We start from the raw sequence: 21,193 nt of genomic DNA on the forward strand, positions 1-21,193 counted from the left end.
GAATGGTTTTGGGATCCTTGTTGAAAATCACTCGACTCTAAATGTATGGGTGTATTTCTGAACTCTCAACCCTATGCCATTTATCTATATATTTATCTTTATGCCACTGTCACACTGCCTTGATTATTGTAGCTTAGTAGTAAGTTTTGAAATAAAAAAATGTGAATCCTTCAACTTTGTTCTTTTTCAAGATTGTTGGCTATTCAGAGTCCTTTGCATTTTGACATGAATTTTAGGATCAGCTTGTCTATTTTTGGAAAAAAAAAACAGTTGGAATTTTGATAGGGATTATATTGAATCTGCAGATCAATTTGGGGAGTATTGCTCTGTTAACAATATTCCAATCCATGAACAGGGGATAGCTTTCTATTTTTTTAGGTCTTCTTTAATTTCTCTCAAGGATGTTTTGGAGTTTTCAGTATATAGTCTTGCATTTCTTGGGTTAAATTTATTCTCAAATATTTTATTATTTTTGATGGTATTGTAAAAGGAATTATTTCCTTAATTTTGTTTTCAGATTGTTCATTGCTAGTGTATAGAAATAGAATTGATTTTTGTATATTGATCTTTATCTTGCAATTTTGCTGAGCTTGTTTATTAGCTCTGTTTTGTGTGTGTGTCTGTGTGTGGATTCATTAGAGTTTTCTATGTATGAGATCATGTCATCTGCAAATAAGAGTTTTACTTCTGCCTTTCCACTCTGGATGCTTTTTATTTCATGTTCTGGTCTAATTGCCCTTGCTAGAACTTCCAGTACAATGTTGAATAGATGTGGAAAGAGTGTACATCTTTGTCTTGTTGCTGATCTTAGGGATAAAGCTTTCAGCCTTTCACCACTGAGTATGATGTTAACTGGGAGCTTTTCATCAATGTCCTTTATTGGGTTGAGGAAGTTCCCTTCTATTTCTAGTTTGTTTTGTGTTTTTATCATGAAATGGTGTTGGATTTTGTCAAATGCTTTTTCTGCATCTATTGAGATAATCACATGTTTTTCTTCTTTAGTCCATTAGTATGATGTATTACAATGATTTATTTCCATATGTTGAACCAACCTTGCATTTTTGGGATAAATCCCACTTGGTCATGGTTTTTAATCCTTTTATTTTATTTATTTTATTTTTCCTTTTTCTCCCTAAAGTCCCCTAGTACATAGTTGTGTATTCTAGTTGTGGGTCCTTCTAGTTGTGGCATGTGGGATGCTACCTCCACATGGCCTGATGAGCGGAGCCATGTCTGTGCCCAGGATCCAACCCTAGGCTGCTGAAGCAGAGCGTACGAACTTAACCACTTGGCTAGGGGCCGGCCCTGGTTTTTTATCCTTTTAATATGCTGTGTGATTCAGTTTGATAGTATTTAGGTGAAGATATTTGCATTATTCATAAGGGATCTTGGTCTGCAATTTTCTTTTCTTGACATCTTTGTCTGGTTTTGGTATCCAAATAATACTGGGCTCATAAAATGAGTTCTCTCATCTTCTATTTTTAGGAAGAATTTGAGAAAGATTGGTGTTAATCCTTCTTTAAACATTTGGTGGAATTCACCACTGAAGCCATCTGATCTGGGGCTTTTTCTTTGTTGAAGTTTTTAAATGAATGATTCAAGATTTTTACCTTATAGGTCTATTCAGATTTTCTGTTTCTTCTTGAGCTAGTTTTGGTTTTGGCTTTGGTCAGTTTATGCATGGTTTTCTTTAGCCCTTTCAACATATTTAAAATAGCTTATTTAAAATCTTTGTCTAGTAAGACCAACATCTGGGCTGCCTCAGGACATGGTTTTTATTGAATGCTTTCCTCCTGTGTATGGGCCATACTTTCTTGTTTTTTAGGATGCCTCATAATTTTTTGTTGAAAACTGGACATTTTGAATATTATAATATGGCCACTCTGGAAATCAGATTCTTTTCTCTCCCCAGAGTTCATTGTTACTGCTTGTGGTGGTTGTTTGTTTAGTAAATTTTCTTAGCTAATTTTGTAAAGTCTCTTATTTGTTGTGTGTTGCCATTCCGTTAGTTTAGTGGTCAGCTAACAATTGGACAGAGATTTTCTTTTTTTTTTTCAAGATTTTATTTTTTTCCTTTTTCTCCCCAAAGCCCCCTGGTACATAGTTGTATATTTTAGTTGTGGGTCCTTCTAGTTGTGGCATGTGGGACGCCGCCTCAGCGTGGCTCGATGAGCGGTGCCATGTCCGCGCCCAGGATTTGAACCGACGAAACACTGGGCCGCCTGCAGTGGAGCGCGCGAACTTAACCACTCAGCCACGGGGCTGGCCCTAGAGATTTTCTTAAATGCTTGGAAATATAAAAATCTCCCAGTCTTGCAAAGGGGCTCTGTTTGTATGTTGGGGACACATCAACACTCGGGGAGTTTATAACTCTGCCTTAGCCTTCTTTTCTTGCTTTTGAAGAATGTCAAGGTCAGCCAGACACAAGAGCTCAGGATCTTCTTAAGCATATGCATTGTTCTGGTTATGTGCATGATTTTCTAGAATCCCAGGAGTATACTGGAGCTTTTCAAGGCCCTTATTCCCCAAAGCTTGTCATTCTCCATCCTTTCCTCTCAAGCTTCTTGGGCAGTCTGTTGTTTGCTCAACTGCTATCTGTTGCCTCAGGTGACAATGACTAAAACATTTGCTTTTAAAAGTTTTTGACAAATGTCCCTTGGTTAGTGGCTTTAGCATGGGCCAAGTTCAATGAGATAAAGACGAGCCTTGTGAGCCTTTCAGGGAGCCTTCCAGGGAGCTGCTGGACAGGTCAAAACAAATAACTATTATTCTGTAAGAATCAGGTCTTTTGTGCTCTCTCCAGTACTGGTACTAGAAATATAGGCTGTTATTTTCCAGGATACCCCTGAGTTGAGGAGTAGGGGATGAGAGTAGGGTAAGTTAAGATACTAGAAAGCTTGCTGTTCTTAGAGATTCAGCTGTTTTTCTTGAATAAGTGCTCCCTGGGTTGCTGCAAGCTTTTGTTAGTTTTCACAGTTCTGAAAAAGCTGATTCTGACAGATTTTTTTCATTGCTTGCATGGAGCAGTGAACTTTTGGAGTTCTCTACTCCACTATTTTCCCTCATTGTGGTTTAATAGTTATTTCCTTAAAGATGAATGGTGTAAAACATCTTTCTGTGTGCTTATTTGCCCTCTGTATTTGTTTAGTGGTGAAATGTACATTTAGTTCTTTTGCATATTAAAAAAATTGGATTGGTTGTCTTTTGTTTGTTTGTTTGTTTGTTTTTTGGTGAGGAAGATTGGCCCTGAACTAACATCCATTACCAATCTTTCGGTTTTTGCTTGAGGAAGATTGTCCCTGAGCTAAGATCTGTGCCAATCTCTCCCTATTTTGTATGTGGGGTGCTGCCACAGCATGACTTGATGAGCGCTGTGTCGGTGCACACCCAGCATTGGAACCTGCAAACCCTGGGCCCCTGAAGTGGAGTTTGTGAACTTCACCACTACACCACTGGCCCCTGGTTGTCTTTTTTTAATGACTGAATCATAGAGCTCTTTATATATTTTGGATATAAATCCTTTATCAATTAGATGTTTTACAAATAGTTTTTCCCAGTCTGTGGCTTCTTTTTCATTCCTTAATGCTATCTTTCAGGGTGCAGAAAAATTTAATTTTGATGAAGTCTAATTTATCAATTTTTTTTTTAAATTCATACTTTTTGTTTCCTAAAAATTATTTGCCTAATCCAAAATTATAAAGATTCTTTCCTATGTTTCCTTCTAGAACTTTTATAGTTCTAGGTTTTACATTTATGGCTATGATCCACTTCATGTTGCTATTTGTAAATGATGCAAGCTAAGGATTGAGGTCCTTTCTTCCTTTCCTTTTTTCTCTTTTTCTCATTTTGCATATGGTTGTCCAAATGTCCCAGCATCTTTTCTTGAAAAAACTATCCTTACCCCCATGGAATTACGTTGGCGTGTTATCAAAAGTCAAATAGTCATTTGTGTGTGGATCTATCTTTGAACCCTCTGTTGTGTTCCACTGATCTGTATGTTTATCTTTATGCCAATATCACACTATCTTGTTTACTGTAGCTTTATAGTAAGTCTTGAGATCAGGTAGTGTGAGTTTTCCAACTATTTTCTTTTTCAAAATTGTTGATATTCTAGGTCTTTTGTTTTTCCAAACAAATTTTAGAGCAGCTTTTTCAATTTCTGTAAGAAAGATTGCTTGGATTTTAATTGGAATTGTACTGAAGCTTTAGATCAATTTTTAGGAGGTTTGACGTATGAACAACACTGAACCTTCCAATCCATGAACATAATATATCTCTTCATTTATTTTCCTCTTCTTTAATTTCATTTAGCAATGTTTTCCATTTTCTGTGTGCAGGTCTTACACACATTTTGCTAAACTTATTGTAAATGGTATTTTTAAATTAGCTTTCTATTTTTGTTGCTAGTATATAGAAGTAAATTACTTTTTGTGTATTTACTTTGAGTCCTGTGATTTTGCTAAATTTACTTATTAGCTCTATTAGTTTTTTGTAGATTCCTCAGGATTTTCTATGTAAATGATCGTGTCCTTTGCAAATAAAGGCACATTTATTTCTTCTTTCCCAATCTATATACATTATTATTATTATTATTATTATTATTATTATTTTTGCACTCTACAGACTCTCTGGTACACACTGTTGAATAGAAGTCATAGGAGCAAACATCCTGGCCTCATTTCTGATATTAGCAGGAAAGCATTCAGTCTTTCACCATTAAGTATAACGTTAGTTTAGTTTTTGGTGTAGATGCCTTTCATAAGGTTAAGGAAGTTTCCTCTGTTTCTAGTTTGGTAAGCATTTTAATCATGAACGGATGCTGGATTGTTTTTCAAATGCTTTTTCTGTGTCTATTGAGATGATTATATATATAACATTTATATTATATTTAACATATTAAATATTTTTATATATAAAATCATCTCAATATATAAAAACTATATATGTATTTGAATATATATATGTGTGTATGTATATATATATATTTGAATGTTGATCCAACCTTGAATTCCTGGGGTAAAACTCACTTGGTCATGATGTATAATCCTTTTTATATTTTGCTGAATTTGATTTGTTAATATTTCTTAAGGCTTTTTCCTTTTATGTTCATGAGGGATATTGGTCTGTAGTTTTCTTTCCTTGAAATGTCTTTGTTTTAAGGTAAAGTTGACTTCACAAAACAAGTGGTAGGTGTTCCCTGTTCTATTTTTGATGAATTTTTGTAGAATGGGTATCCTTTCTTCCTTAAAAGCTTGGCAGAATTCACCCCTGAAGTCATATTGGCTTCAAGTTTTCTCTGTTTTGAATGAAGATTTCAAATTCTTTAACAGATATAGGGCTATTCAAGTTCTCTATTCTTGAATGAGCTTTGGTAGTTTATGTCTTTCAATAAATTTATCCATTTCACCTTAGTCATCAAATTTATTAACATATAGTTGTTCACATAAGTCTCTTATTTTCCTTTTAATAACTATTGGATTGGTAGTGATGTGTCTTCTTTCATTCCTGATATCTACAGTTTGTTTTTTCTCTTTTTTCTTTAGCCCTTTGGCTAGAAGTTTATACATTTTGTAAACTTTTCCCCAAAGAATCAGCTTTTGGTTTCATTGATTTTTCACTATTGCTTTTTCTATTTTTATTTTCTCTATTGCTTGTCTATTGCTTATTCTCTTTTCCATTTCATCAAGTTCTTGCTCTTCTCTTTATTTTTTTCTTCCTTATGCTTCTTGTGGGTTTAATTCAATCTTCTTTCTCTAGTGTCTTAAGGAAGAAGCTTAGATTGTTGATTCACGCCCTTTCTTCTTTTCTACTATAGGCCTTTAAGGCTATAAATTTCCCTCTAAGCACTGCTTTAGCTGAGTCCCACACATTTTTGATACATTATGTTTCAATTTTAATTCAATTTTTTTTTTGTGAAGATTGACCCTGAGCTAACATCTGTTGCCACTCTTCCTCTTTTTGCTTGAGGAAGATTGTCTCTGAACTAACATCTGTGCCAGTCTTCCTGTATTTTGTATGTGGGATGGCACCACACCATGGCTTGGTGAATGTTGCATAGGTCTGTGCCCGGGATCTGAACCCACAAACCCCAGGCTGCAGACGTGGGGCTTGCAAACTTAATTACTACTCCACTGAGCTGACCCCAACTCATGAATTTTTAGGATTATGTTATTTACTTTCCAAGTATTCATGAATTTTACAGGTAACTTTCTGTTATTAACTTGTGTTTAATTCCCTGAGGTCACAGAGCACATACTATTTATAGTAGTCTTTTTAAATTTGCTGACATTTATTTTATGGCCCAAGGTATGGTCTGACTTGGTGAATGCTTTGTGTGCACTTGAAACAAATATATTTTCTGCTGATCTTGAGTGGAGTGCTCTGTAAATGTCAATCAGGTGGAGTTGGTTGATAGAGCTTTTCAGGTCTTCTATATCCTTACTGATTTATTTTTCTACTTGTTTTATCAACTATGGAGAGAGGAGTGTTAAAAGTCTTAACTAAAATTGTGAAGTTGTCTTTTTCTTCTTTTAGTTCAAATGGTTTTTACTTTATACATTTTTAAGTCTTATTATTAGGCACATGCACATTTAAAATTGTTATGCCTTCTTGATGAGTTGAATGCTTTATCATTAAGTTTTGTCCTTCTTTATTCCTGGCAATTCATCTTCTTTCTTAACTCTTCTGCGTACAGTTTTCAGGGTATATTGTTTTCCTATTCTTTAAATTTTAACCAATGGCATTTGCCAAATCAAATTTGGAGAAAGTGGGAGAGAAAGTTGCTAAAGATGATTCCCAGATACCTGGCTAACGTAATGGAAAAGAGAGTAAAATCAGTCATGAAGGCAGGGATAGCCTTATGAGGAAAATAAAAGTTCAGATTTTCTTTTATTTATATATTCATATTTTCTCCCCCAAGCTCCAGGACATAGTTGCATATCCTAGTTGTAAGTCAAAAGTTCAGATGTTAATCTGTCCTGTTTCAGTGGTAATTGGCTATAAAGGTAAAGATGTAGGTAACTTGAGTCAAATCCCAGAAGAGAGACATGCCTGAATTTAGAGATTTGTGAATCAATGGGAATAAAGAACAAAGGATCAAAGCCAAAATCCTGAGGAACAGGAACATTAAAGGGTTCCTGGAAAGAGGAAAAATCAGCAAAGGAGACTGAAAAGGAGTGAATGACTTACAGTGTAAAAGAAAGAAAAAGAGAATGCTGATTCATATGCTAAAGATGTAGAGGAGTTTTGAAAAAGTGAATGATGCGGGGTCAGTGAGCCAAGGAGTCGAAAGAAAGATTTCTTGGACTCTCAAGGTCTGGCAGTAGTGCTCTTTTATTTAGAGAATAGTATAGAATAGCATGGGGACAGGACCCATGGGCAGTCAGAGCTGCTGCGAGGGGACAGGGCCCACGGGCAGTCAGAGCTCCTGCTGCTGCCCCCGCTGGCATGGGGACAGGACCCATGGGCAGGCAGAGCTGCTGCCAGCATGTTGCTGTTGCTGCTGCCGCTTCTGCTGCAAAGTTGGGTGGAGAGTAAGGCTAAATTTAAGGCGTAGGTATGTGAGTTATCTCTTTACGAGACAAAGAAAAAAAGTTAAAATGGTACCAGTGCCGGTAGGGTCTGGCCATTGGGCGGTCCCACAACTTTTAGATAAGAATCAAACCGGATTGAGTAAATGGCAGAAGTCACCGCTCAAATATTATCTTCAACTAAAGACAAAGGAGGATTTTGGGGTGGGGGGTCAGTTACATGAGGTTGCCAGACAGTAAACAACTTAAGTTCTTGCCTTCCCCATTAAGAGTTTCCAGAGATAAGGCCATCCCCCCTTCCTCCTGGTGCAGAGAGGGAGGTGAATTCAGGTTTAATGAATGAGTAATAGATAGATTTAGGCATATGTAGGCTAAGAAGAAGGAGCCAGTGGTAAGAAAGAGATTAAAGATACAAAAAGCAGAAGCGGCATGCCACTGATGGAATAGTGTCTTTAGGTCTGCCAAAGAGTACCCGTTTCAGCGCACAGGTGGACTGATTAGTCTTAAAAATGGGGAAGGGATATATCTACAGCTCACATGGGAATAGAAATGTGAGAAGATTGAAGCATTGTTACTAAAGGCTCCTTTTTTTCCTCTGTAAAGAAGTCGGGGACGGGGAGAAAAGGGTAAGAAGGCAAGACGAGGAGGAGGAGAGGTGAGGAGAATGGCAAAGACTTGGAATGAATGTTACGGGGAATGAGAAAGAATCCTGATCAAGGAAAGGTAAAGGAATTGCCAAGCAGTACATAGCAACAATTGAAATGGGAAATTATCTTCGTAGTAGTTTTGAGAGGTGGTGTGATTTTTTTTCGCCCCCAGCTAGACGCAGGCTCCAGCTTGTAGAATCTGAGGGGTGAATTTTAAGATTGATATAGGGTTGGGGGCTTGTTGTGGAGGTAGAAAGACAGGTGCACAGGTGCGTGGGATTTGTCTTAGAAAGAAGGAAGCGTTATGTCTGCGAGAGTTCAGATGTTGTTGTGGGTATTTAAAATGATAGGCCGTGAGTAAGGAAGGAAAGAAGATGCTCAGCTAGGATATCCCTCCATCCCTTTACGACCTCAAATAATTTTGTACACGGGCTGGGCGGGGGTGCGGAGGACCAAGCTCTCGCCAGTGTGTCGCGGCCATCACAGCTCTTGCAGAATCTAAGAGGGGACGGAGCAGGGGCACAAGGAGACTTAGTAGAGATGTCTGGGCTCGCCGCAGTGACGAGAGCGGCGGCATGAGCAACCTGGTCACCGCCCGCTTGCCAGATCCACTCTGGGATGGGGGTCAGCGGGACGCTGCCTGGCCCGGAAGCTTCTCTGCCGACCCGGAAGCAAAGCCGTGCGGCGGAGGCGCCGCGGTGGAGCCACCGCCTCTTGGCCGCTTCGCCGCTGCTTGGGGATCCGGGACCGCGGCGGCGCCGGGTTGCCCTGATGATCCCCGGCAGGCGGCGGCGGCGGCAGAGGCGGCGGAAGGATGGCCTCTCCTCGGGAGCGGGGTGCCGACCTCGCCCGTTTCTACACTGTCACCGATCCCCAGCGACACCCGAGGGGCTACACGGTGTATAAGGTCACCGCCCGGGTGAGTGCCAGTGTCGGGCGGGGGTAGGAGCCTGAATTGAGACATGCGTGACTGGGGTGTGGACCCTGGTGTAGGTTTACCTGACCCCGGGTCAGAGCCGAGGGTGGGTCTGGGTGCACCTAGTGCCGAGACAGGCGTCGGAGGTGGGGATTTCAGGAAGGCTGGGGTAGGCGCTGAGTGCGGGATGCCCAGGACTCTGCTGGAAAAGGTCGCGGTCGTGTCCCCATTCCTGGGTGGGGCAGAGGTTGATGGTTTTAAATTGATGACTCAGCCCCCATTCCATTTAGCTTTCTCTTCCGAGGCTGAAATTTGCAGAAGTGGTTTTGCTTGTTTCCCAGGGAAAATGCAAATTTAAAACATTAATTTTTATATTATTTGGTATGTGTAATGGAAGGTATTTCTTCTCTTGACTGTTTATACAGCGTCAGGGTTGCACTGAGGCAGACAAGACTTCTTGGGAAGGATGTCAGTGTTAGGGCCACCAGCCTGGGACCTCGGTCTGGCTGTGTCTTTTTGCCTCCGAGTTTTTCACGGTTTACAGAAGGAAACGTGAGAAATTGTACTGAAGGTGTCTTGTGTGAGTTGTCTTGAGGGCTCACTTAGAAGTTGCGAGCCTCCTTTGCATCAACTGACTGATCCATTTTTAAATACCCACTTTATGTTTCACTGCTCTTGCGCTTTTCAAAGAAAGTTGTCATCTCTTCTTAGAAAATGCGACTAATAAAATCAAATAAGTATGTATGTACTGTATGTATGAGTAGGTGTGTATGTTAGACGTTTTGTACATGTCACTCAATCCTAATTTTAATGATGAGGAAACTGAGATTCAAGGAAGTTTCGTTAACTTGGCACACGTTGGGTTTGAGCACAGTTCTCCTTAACTCCAAGTTATATAAAAAGTTAAGAATTAACTCTATCATTATCATTAATTGTTAAAAAAAGAGAGGTACAGATAGTAGTAATAGTATAATATACATTTGGAGGATGTAGTAATCATATGTGATAGAGAGCTCAGGAAGTAGGCCTTGAGAAGAACCTTAAAAGTTAAGTAGATTTAGATAAGCACAGTGGGGCATAGAAGTGGCACGTAATTTATGGAAATGGTACACAATTCAGACATATGTGAGAAGATGGTGTTGATGCAAATAACCCATAACCAGACTATAAATGAAAATGTGGGTGAATTTATTCTGAGCCAGAATGTCAGGACCACATAGCCCACGTGTGAGGACTGCCTGCCCCAAGGAAGGAAGGGCAGCAAAGAAGTGGGGTGCACAGAGTGGTTATATACACCCAAAGAGCATGTTTCACATGATTGAAATGTCCCTTTTACAGTAGTCACAAGACTGGGCACAATGACTGATGGACACAGCAGGGAGCAGGTCTGTTGTCTCCAGCTGGGTGGTCACAGATGAGCGCAGCAGTCAGTTCCTAGCCTAGGGAAAGATGCTTATCCTTAAGGAAATGCCAGTGTCGGGGGAAGTTGCACCTTTATCTTAAGGGCATTTTCAATGCTTGCGCCACAGCCACGTCAGGCCCTTTTGGAAGAAGTCAGGCCGAATTAGGTTTACACCCGGTGGTTTCCTCATATACTCCAATATGTCCTATTGCTTGTCATTTCTATTTGTCAATGGGATAAGCAAGTTTGTTTAAAGATACTAAGACTAGGCCTGATCATTGCAGAGGGCTGTCCTGAGAATAGAGAGAAATTCACTACTCCCTGTTTGCCAGTAAGGTTGTTGTATAAGTGGAATGTTAGTTTCAGGTTATGTAAGAAATTTCTTAAGATTAAGGGGCCCTTATAATACTACTCTTGAGACCTTTCTAGTCATTGGGTCCTTCAAAAAATCTAGACTTAGTTTCCTAATATAGTTTATGGAATTAGAACAAATTTTAACATACATATGTTCCCCTCACAGCACCTGTTCATCCCTTGTTATAGCACTTACCACAGTTATATTGTATCAATCTGTTTACATGTCTGTCTCTAGTAGATTTAGAGCAGGTCTCTATCATGGTTATTTGTTTCCTTTTATATCACTTAAGGCAGTGGATGGCACATAGTGCCTGAAAAACTATGGTTGAGTGTTTTCCTCTCCATTCTAGGCAGCACACCCAATAAATGTTTAGTTCCAGACACTAAGTGCTGTGAGGGATACAAGGCTGAATAATGGCCCTCCCTTTCAAGGATACTCGTAGTAGAAGAGAGCCTACTGGACTTGAGGAAGTATAGTACAAGATAGAAAGGGTTAAATGTCCTAAGAGACTACAGAAAAGAGCTATGGGATTTCAGCAGACAGAGAGGTTGCTTCTGGCTCCAGGGATCAGGGAACATGTACCAATTAAGACAGGGAGTGAAAGATGGGAAGAATCCAACAGGTGGATAGAAGGAGAGGGCATTGTAGGTAGGAGGGATCGAGCCCGTAAAGGCCTAAAGAAAGCAGTGTGAGTGTGGAAATTGAATAGGAAACACTGAGTATGATGATTACTTGTATTCTTACTTTACGAAAGGAAAGGTTAACCCAATTTAGGTCTTAAATATCTTTTCTTAAGCTGTGAACTGTTTACAGAACTATTCTGACTACATAAATTAGAAGATAAAGTAGCATATTGCCCTAGAACCAACCAAATCCTTGTAATATGCATGCCACATATTGCTGTGGTTATTTGAACTTGAAAATTGCTTACACTGCCTTTTTTCTCCTTGTAAATGTTTATGTCCTCATTTATTGCTAATGTTACAGATTTTATTTTTTGATTTTGAGGTTTAAGCGTCAACATTGAGAAATACTTTAAAAATAACTGTGCTTAATATTATAAAACAAGTAAAATATTTATTGTTTTTTGAGGCTTAAGGAGAAAAACATCTTTCCTTAGGAGAATTAACCAGGTAAGTAGTGGTCCCCTGAGAGAAACTGATGAGATAAAAATTAGGAATGTCTTCTGTATGTTTCCCACTGCTGATTTACTTCTAGCTTTAAGGAACAAATCTCTTTATTCTTGATCCTTGCAGGCTTCTTTCTTTAGCAGGAGAATTAGAAGCCTTGGAAGTACCAATGCTAAATTTTGGGGAGCATAACAACTCTTTTGTCTTAAATTTCCTTTGTACTTTTTTTCACTTCTCTGGAACCTGGCAGGCTTAGAGAACCTTGTGGTCAGTGAGCAAACTTGCTGACAGATTTCTTAGTTTAATTCTGTTTCGCTTCTTAATTTTTACCTAGAATAAGTACCTCTATTCAGAATTGGAAAATTCTGTAGATTTCTTTTGATTCTTTAGTTGAAGGAAACATAGATATAAAAGAACCATTAGCGGTGTTTTTGGTTGTTTCATCATGCTAAGTTTACAAAATTCTCATATTGTAATCTGGATTTCCCAGCAACGTTAAGTGCATGGTAATTCTTGCCTGTATTCTTTCAATGAAAATGGGAAGCAAAAGACAGACTTTTATTCCTAAAAGACGGTGCCACCTTATGACTTTATTTTGTTTATATCGAGGCATAATTTTATATACAATAAAATTCACCAATTTTAAGAGTACAGTTCGATGAGTTTTGGCAAATGTATATAGCTCTGTAACCACCACCACAGTCATCACTGCAGAAATTCCCTCATGTTCCTTTGCAGTCAGTCCCTTCTCCCCACCCCCTGTTGCTAGGCAACCACTGGTCAGCTTTCTCTCATTATAGATTAGGTTGTATTTTCTAGAATTTTATATAAATGGAATTATACGGTCTGTACTTTTCTGGGTCTGACTTTTTTTAACTCAACATGATTATTTGAGATTCATCTATGTTGTGTGTTTTTATTCTCTTTTATTGCTGATCAGTATTCCATTGTATGGTTACCCTACCATCGGTCCATTTACCTGTTGATGGACATTTTGAGTTGTTTCCAGTTTTTGGCTATTATGAACATTTGTATGCAAGTCTTTGTGTAGACATGTGCTTTCATTTCCCTTGATAGCTCACAGCCTTGTTTACTATAGCTTTATGCTAAGTCTTGAAATCAGGTCATCTAAGTCCTCTAACTTTCTTTCTCAAAATTGTTTTGGCTATTTTAGATTGTTTGCGTTTTCATATAAAGTTTACAATTAGCTTGTAGGTTCTACAAACATGCCTACCCAGATTTTGACTGAGATTACATTGAGAATGTAGATCAATTTCAAAAGAATTGATGTCTTAACGATATTGAGTCTTCTGATCCATGAACATATATCTTCCATTTATTTAGCTCTTTAGTTTGTCTGAGCAATGTTTTCTAGTTTCAACGTGCAGGTCTTGCACATGCTTAAAGTAATTTGGGTTTGTTTTCAAAATGTGAGAATACGTAAGTCCTCATTTTACATAGCTAATATTTGTTGAGTAATAATTGCAAACACTTATATGGTGCTTACTATAAGTCAAGCACTGTTCTAAGTACTTTATATAAATTAGCATATTTTTCACGGCAGCCCAGTGAGTAGATGCTATGATTATCCTCACGTTGTCAATGAGGAAATTGAGGCACAGAGAGATTAAGTAACTTGCCCAGGGTCACACAGCTAGCTAGTGGTAGAGTCTAGATTTGAAGCCAGGTAAACTGGCCCCAGTCACAGTGTGTGCTTTTGATCCCAGTCCTGTGCTGCTGAATACCTATATTATAAAACACATTTCATTAGATTCTGTAGGTGTACATATGAGGACTCCTGTTTGTCCCCTCAGGGCCCTTACTGTAATTTGGCAAGAGTGATGGATACATGGATAATACAGTGATCATGATGACGTGAACAAAGGGGAGCAAGGGAATGAATGGAACAAGTGCTCAGCTTGACTTAAGTCTGAAAACGGACATTTCCAAAGATGCAAATAGAAACTCTGTTTGTATTGCTTGGAGGGAACCTGCTTTCAGTTCCTGACCGTAATCTTACGTGGCCTGCTTGAGCTTGGGAAGGGAATTATTTGTAGTTTCCCAGGTGTACTAGTATACTGTGTTTTCCCATACCGCTCTGTTAGATGCTGTTTCCTCTGTTTGGAATGCTCTTCCCTGTTGTCTTGGCAATCCCTGTCCATCTCAAGTGTGTTCTCCTAGAAGCCATTCTTACCTGCAGGACTCCGTGTGTCTTTTATACTCCTGCATTAAAGCCTTTATCATAGTGTACTTGTCTGCCCCCTCCCCTGAGGGCAGACTCTGTCTTTTTAACTTTGGATTCTTGGTGCCTCGCACAGAGCCTGGACTGTAGTAGAGACTTGAGATAAGGCTAGAAATAGGCAATACTTTTCTTTTTTAAGTTAGCATACAGTAAAATTGATTTTTTTTGTTATGTAATTCAGTGAACCTCGACACATGTAAATTCGTTCGTCCACTCACCATAATCAGCCAGCAACAGTTCCATCATCCCCAAAACTCCCTCCTGCTCTCCCTTTTTCACACTCTTTTCCCCACCTCTTACCCTCTGGCAACCACTCACCTACTCTCCACCCCTCTACTTTTGTCTCTTTTAGAGTGTCATATAAATAGAATCATATGGTGTTTAACCTTTTGAGATTATTTTTTGCCCGTTTTTTTTCGTTGGGTTGTTTGTTTTCTTACTGTTGAGTTTTGGGAGTTGTTTATTTGTTCTATATGTAAGTTTTTTGTCAGATACGTGATTTGCAAATATTTTCTCCCATTGTTTAGCATGTCTTTTCATTCTCTTAACAGTTTCTTTTACGAAGCAAAAATTTAAGTTTTGGTGAAGTCCACTTTATCATTTTCTTTCTTTTATGGAGTATGCTTTTAGTGTCATGTCTAAAAACTCTCTACTAACCCCATGTCACAAATATTTTTCCCCAATGTTTTCTTCTGGAAGTTTTATTGTTTTGCCTTCTACATTTAGCTCTATGATCATTTTGAGTTTATTTTTGTATGAGGTGTGAGGTTTAGATGGAGCTTCATTTTTTTTTTATTAAGGTTATGAAGGTTAACATCCTTGTGAAATTACAGTTGTACATCATTATTGGTCATGTTGTAGGTACACCACTTCACCCCTAGTGCCCTCCCCCCACCCCCCTTTCCCCTGGCAACCACTGATCAGTTCTCTTTGTCCATATGTTAACTACCACCTATGAGTGGAGTCATACAGAGTTCGTCTTTCTCTGTCTGGCTTATTTCACTCAACATAATACCCTCAAGGTCTATCCATGTTCTTGTGAATTTGTCCTTTTTTATGGCTGAGTAGTATTCCATTGTATATATATACCACATCTTCTTTATCTAATCATCAGTTGCTGGGCACTTAGGTTGGTTCCATGTCTTGGCTATTGTGAATAATGCTGCGATGAACATAGGGGTGCATGGGACTTTTGGAATTGCTGATTTCAGGTTCTTAGGATAGATACCCAGTAGTGGGATGGCTGGGTCATAAGATATTTCTATTCTTAACTTTTTGAGGAATCTCCATACTGTTTTCCATAGTGGCTGCACCAGTTTGCATTCCCACCAAGGTGGAGGTTCATGTAGATATCCAATTGCATGTAGATATCCAATTGCAACAAAATGCCGTTTGTTCAAGAAACTAGCCTTTCTTCATTGAATTGCCTTTGCACCTCTGTCAAAAATCAATTAGCCATATGTGTGTGGGTCTGTTTTGTTCCATATAACATTGTCTTGATTATAGTAGGTTTATACTAAGTCTTAAAATTAGGTAGTATGATTTCTCCAACTTTATTCTCCTGTTTCAAAATTGTTTTGAAAATTCTAATTCCTTTGCTTTTCCATGTAAATTTTAGAATCAGCTTGTCTCTATCTACAAGAAATCCTGATGGGATTTTGATTAGAATTGGGTTAAATTTGTAGATCAGTTGGGGGAGGATTGACATCTTTACTATGTTGAATCTTCAAATACATGAACATAGTTTGCCTTGCCATTAATGTAGGTGTTCTTTGATTTCTTTCATCAGCATTTTATAGTTTTCAGCATACAGATTTTGTACATGCTTTGTTAGATTTATTCTTCAGCATTTCATCTTTTTGTAGCTATTGTAAGTAGTATTTTTTTAAAAAATTCAGCATTTCATCTTTTTGTAGCTATTGTAAGTATTTTTTTAAAAAAATTCAGTTTTCAGCTTTTTATTGTTAGTATAAAGAGATTTGGTTCATTTTTGTGTTGACCTTACATTCTGTGACCTTTCCACAGTGACTTATTAATTCTAGGAGTTTTCGTAGAGTCCTTATTTTTTCCTACATAGGCAGTCCATGTTGTCTGGCATAAGGGATAGCTTTATTTCTTCTTTCCAATCTGCATGTCTTTTATTTCCTTTTCTTGCCTGTTGCACTAGCTAAGACTTACAGTGCAATATTGCATAAAAGTGGTGAGACTGGACATCCTTGCTTTGTTCATGATCTTAGGAAAAAGGCATTTAGTCTTTTACCCTTAAGTATGATAGTCACTGTGGAGTTTTTGTATTTGGGTGGCAGCGTGTTTTAATTTTTAGTTTAGTTAGCTTTTTATTTTGAAAGTAATGCATATTCATAAACATTTCAAGTAATAATTTGAGTTACTTTAAAGAAATAAAAGAGCCTACTAAATTTTAAACCCTTAACCTCTTACATTATTACAAATGCCCAGTGTTAAAGCAGTGAGAATTATTAGTGTTCAGTTGTTAAAACAGTAGCTCTGTGTAGATTTCATGAAGAAATATTGGTTTTGGCTTAATTTGGAGATATTTTCAGCAAATGAAGTAATTATGGGGGTAGAGAGGGAGATTAGTTTGTTGTAAAATGTAATTATGCTTAAAATCTTTGAAAAATCATGACTCTCAAGTTGTTCAGTTTTTTCCAGAGTCTGTTTTATTCTACCCTTTGTTTTTGATTCTTAATATTGTTAAGTAGAAAACTATGTTGTGTACCAAAAATTTAGTAAGTGGATTTTTAAAAATTCCTGTTTTTTGTTTATTGACAACTTGTATGCTCAGATATTAAGATTTTATGTTAAATTGCAAACTTTCTTTAACATTGAGAATTTTGATTCTCCTTGAACTTTGAATGGGAAATAGTTTACCTTAGAGTGGTACCATATAATTGGTAAAATTTAAGTGAGAAAAACAAGTTTAAGTGAGAAAGCAAATGTTTGTTGAGTACATAGAGGTAACTTGTTGTAGTTTCTTTATTCTCTCTTGAAACTTTCAGATTTTAATAATGTAGAAAGCAGCAATTCCTTACTTTCAACATACTGCTTTTGTCAAAACTTGTTAGAAAGTTGAACGTCTGAAATTTTTCCCATTGGCTTGTCTATCTTATGTTGGAGTTCTTCCACTCCAGAGAACTAAAAAATGTAAAATGTCTAATTATGGTTTGTGCAGGTGCTGTCTCTCGGGTCCAGACTACCTGGCTGGTGGGTGATAACCAGCCCAAATATTCCTGCCAGCCAGTGACACCTGCAGCTCTGCAGGGAAAAGAGGGAGAGAGGAGCTGCGATGCAGGTGATGGGGTGGGAGGGAGCTTCAGCTGGGTAAGGGAACGCCTGCCCGTGTGCTTTGGGCGCTTTGAGGTACCTGCTCTTCTTGCCAGAGTTGTTTTTGTGTGTGTATGAAATGCAGTTTAAAGGTGTCAGTATATTTATACGAAAGTGCAGATTTTATGAAAGTCAAATGTCTGAAAGTCAGGATTGCATGCATTATGTTGATGAATGTGCCATTCGGTTTACCTAACCCCCATGATGGGAAATGTTCAGTATAGCTCAGCCTTCCATTTTTGTATATCCTGTTGTACCTGTCCTACATTTGGAGAGTCGTATCTTTGAGAAATGAAGAGTGGGCCTGCCCCTCCTTTTCTTTTCCTTTTTTTTCATGTTTGATTACCTGTATCTTGACATTTAATTTTTGAAAAATCTATGTTACTCTTGGACTTTATCTTCTTAACCCTGCTGCTATTACCCTAAACTAGCAGCTGAACACCAATAGTGAAGTAGCCATCAGAAGACTCGACACATAAATTGGTCAAAAAAATACCTTCTTAAACTATGTGTTTAACTTATTTCTGTTTGTTTCTAACGGGAGTTATTTTGTGATCATTTTTATTTAGGAAATCTAATAGTTAGATTTGAATAATTTTTGTAGTTTTGTTTTCTGGTGACTATCTCTTACTCTTATAGAGAAGACAGTTCTTCTCAGTCAAAAGGATAATTTCAAATCATTATTATAATAGTAATTAGATAAAAGAGTGCTTTTGACTTGACTTGTAAGGAGACTTGGTAATGTTCGTTAAGAAGTAGATAAAACAAGTCAGCTCCCTAGAAAGCATATAGAGGATCTAGTGACAGTATGATCTGTTGATTATTATGGGCCTGAGTTAGGCCAAGCCACATCTGGTCTTTGTTTTAAACATTAAAGAGGGCTCATTTGAAGGTTGCTTTTTCTTTGGTTTATTACTGAACTGGCGAAAAAGCAGTTCGTGGCTAGTGTCAGGGCCAGTATGCAAACCCCTGCATAATTCTTTCCATTCTCCCACAGTGGTGCTTCAACTTCTACGTTTTGGTTGACTTAATTTCTTTGTAAAAGACAGAATGGGTTTACCTAACAGGCATGGGGAACGTGACTCGCATGCCTGGGATTTTCATCTCTTGGAGGGCCGATTTAGTTCTATCCTGGAAAGAGCATTTTGTTTGGAATCAGGGAGTTGTGAGATCCCGTCCTGCCTGTCCTGAGTGTATGATGAGGATGAGTGTTCGTCTGTACTGTCTGCTCTTGGGCCTTGGAGAGCTCATCCTACCAGGCAGGGCTGTTGTGATGAGCCAATGAAGGACGGGAGTTAATTTTTTAGCACAGTAACAGATAGTTACCTTCACTGTGAGCCCTTATTTGTTTTCCTAAATTCAGAATTTGCTGTTGGCATTAACAAAGGCAGATGGACTACAAGCACTGCAGAAGCATTTCTCAGCTGTTTTCCAAATTTTGGGAGGTGTTGCACTAAATAAATAAAATAATGATAAACAAGATAGGAAAAAAAGAAGTAGTTGAGTGGATAGATTGTCTTGGGAAATACTACATATCTTCCTTTTGGAGATTTACTAGGCATGGTAATGTATTAAAGACTTTGAGAAATTCTGCCGTAAGAAAGTTTTTTTAAACAAAAGTAAACTGAATTGATCATTAAGCCCTTCCTTTGAGAGCACTGATTTTGAAGAATACTGGTATTCCGTGCAGCATGGTTTATGAAGCACTGCTTCGAGGTGGTAGTTTTCAAGATGATTTTGTGATAGAATTCTCTATAGCAAAAGGCTCTTTAAGGTACTTACTGAGCCAGTGGTAGTTAATGCTTGCAGTGGAAATTTATGAACTTTAAATGAAAGGAATCACTGTTTTAACTTCCAACTTTTTTGGGAATATATTGGCTGAATTTTATGACAAAATATTGAAATTCACCCAGAAAAAATTACTAAATGCTAGCAGTCTATATCTGGGGAATTTATAGTATTTTTGTTTTAAAGTTGATATTACTTGTTGAGATAATTGGTAATATAGTATTAAAAGTTATAAAAATCTGGGTCTGAGGGCTCAATTTTGTTCATTTTCAGTATGATCGTATTCTTTCCTCATATTTCTGATTGATATTCTTATTTTTCATCAATTTTGCAGTCCCTAATTGTTGTTACTAATGGACATTTGGGCCCAATTCATGTTATCCTAACCCTTTTGTGTTTTTGGTTTCCATTTCAGAGGACACATTGTTAAGTTATTTAAATGAGATTATACATGTGGGAATGCTCAGTCCCTTACATTGGGGTGCTAAGTGGTTGAACTGGGTAATGTATTTAGCAAGTGATTATATTTTTATAATGTAGTGGCATGGGAATCAGATCTAGTGTATTCTCCATTGACTTCAGTACCTAGTAACAGAGTAGGCACTAACATTTGTTAAATGAATAAGTGAAAGAATAAATAAAACCTAATAGTGACAGGGTTTTGTGGAAGTGAGAAAACTTAATTATTGCTGCAAATTCTAGAGATAAATTGAGGGATGCAGTATAGTGCAGTGGAAAGAGCACTGGACCAAGAGTCAGAAAATCTGAGTTCTAATTCCGAATCTAAAGGTGAATAACCATGTGACCTTACACAAGTCTCTGGATCTTGTTTCCTTGTTGGTAAAAGGGGGACTCATAATAACCACTCCTGCCTAGTTCATAGGTTGTTGAGGGAATGAAATGAATCATTGATATAAAACGCTTTGCAAATGTAAATGTGCGAAGTGAAGGTTTTTTCTCCCATGCTTAGCACAGAGCCTTGAACAGCGTTAGAACAGATAAAGACTTTCTCTCTTAATACTGAAAAGGAGGCTAAGAAACAGAGTTTAGGACTGATTCTTGGCATGCTCACAGAGTGCTGAGGGTAGAAGGAGGAAGAGGAACCTCCAAGGGAGAAGCAAAGGAACCAAAGAGGAAAGAGAAGGGTCAGGAAGTGTAGCCCTCCACTTTCCAGACATGATTTTCACTCAGCTTTGTTTATGCTGTTGGGAAAGGGATATTTTCATTTGATTTTCTGAACTCTGCCTAAGTAAAATGTCCCCCGTTCATATGAGAAGTATTTGAGGGTGAAGAGAAATTCTTAGAAGCTTAAAATTAAAGACTTTCACTTAGGTGGTGTAAGAAAATTTCAACTTTGATTTTCTGTAATAGCCACGAGTAACTTATTACCATGAAAACGTTAACAGTCTTAAATCCCTGAAGTGTTCTTGACTGCTTTGGGGATGCCACTGTGGTCTGGACAGCGAGCACTCAGTGTCGTGGCAGTGCTCTGGGATGAAGTGCTTCCCAGTCTGTTGCTTAGCACACTACTGTTTTCTGAGATACTAAAATAAGTTTGGGAAATACGCCCCACTCCATCTGCATGCCCCCTGCCCACCAGCCATACGAACCGCTAGGCTGTGAGGTCCCGCAAGGCAGGCGCTTTGTTCTGCTCTCCAGTGTAGCCCCAGCACATAGCAGAAGTATGCGAGACACTGAGAGTGTAGGTGAGAAATCGTAATCAAATTGGTTATTTCTGGCAAGATGATTTTAAAATTGTAGATATTGTTCAGGGATGGCTATCATATTTTTGCTTGTATAGTACACATATATTTGATTTCTAGCAATGGCTTACCTGGA

The 21,193-nt window shown here is 38.1% G+C and overlaps 1 protein-coding gene across 6 annotated transcripts in view; it reads left to right on the forward strand.

Annotated features, from left to right (window-relative positions):
* The first annotated feature begins 8,832 nt into the window (after positions 1–8,832).
* RPS6KC1 (ribosomal protein S6 kinase C1) overlaps positions 8,833–21,193 on the forward strand; it is a 168,799-nt gene continuing 156,438 nt past the window's right edge. For 2 of the 6 annotated variants that reach the window (XM_014834845.3, XM_044757644.2), the window contains exon 1: positions 8,833–9,095. In XM_014834845.3, coding sequence (XP_014690331.1) covers positions 8,991–9,095 — 105 coding nt within the window. In that variant the 5' untranslated portion in view covers positions 8,833–8,990. Of the gene's footprint in view, positions 9,096–17,415; positions 17,535–21,193 lie in introns of those variants that run through there. The other 4 variants (XM_070496935.1, XM_070496937.1, XM_044757645.2 and 1 more) reach the window with 3 other exon arrangements.

Source organism: Equus asinus, chromosome 25, assembly GCF_041296235.1.
Source record: "Equus asinus isolate D_3611 breed Donkey chromosome 25, EquAss-T2T_v2, whole genome shotgun sequence".
Taxonomy (NCBI): domain Eukaryota; kingdom Metazoa; phylum Chordata; class Mammalia; order Perissodactyla; family Equidae; genus Equus; species Equus asinus.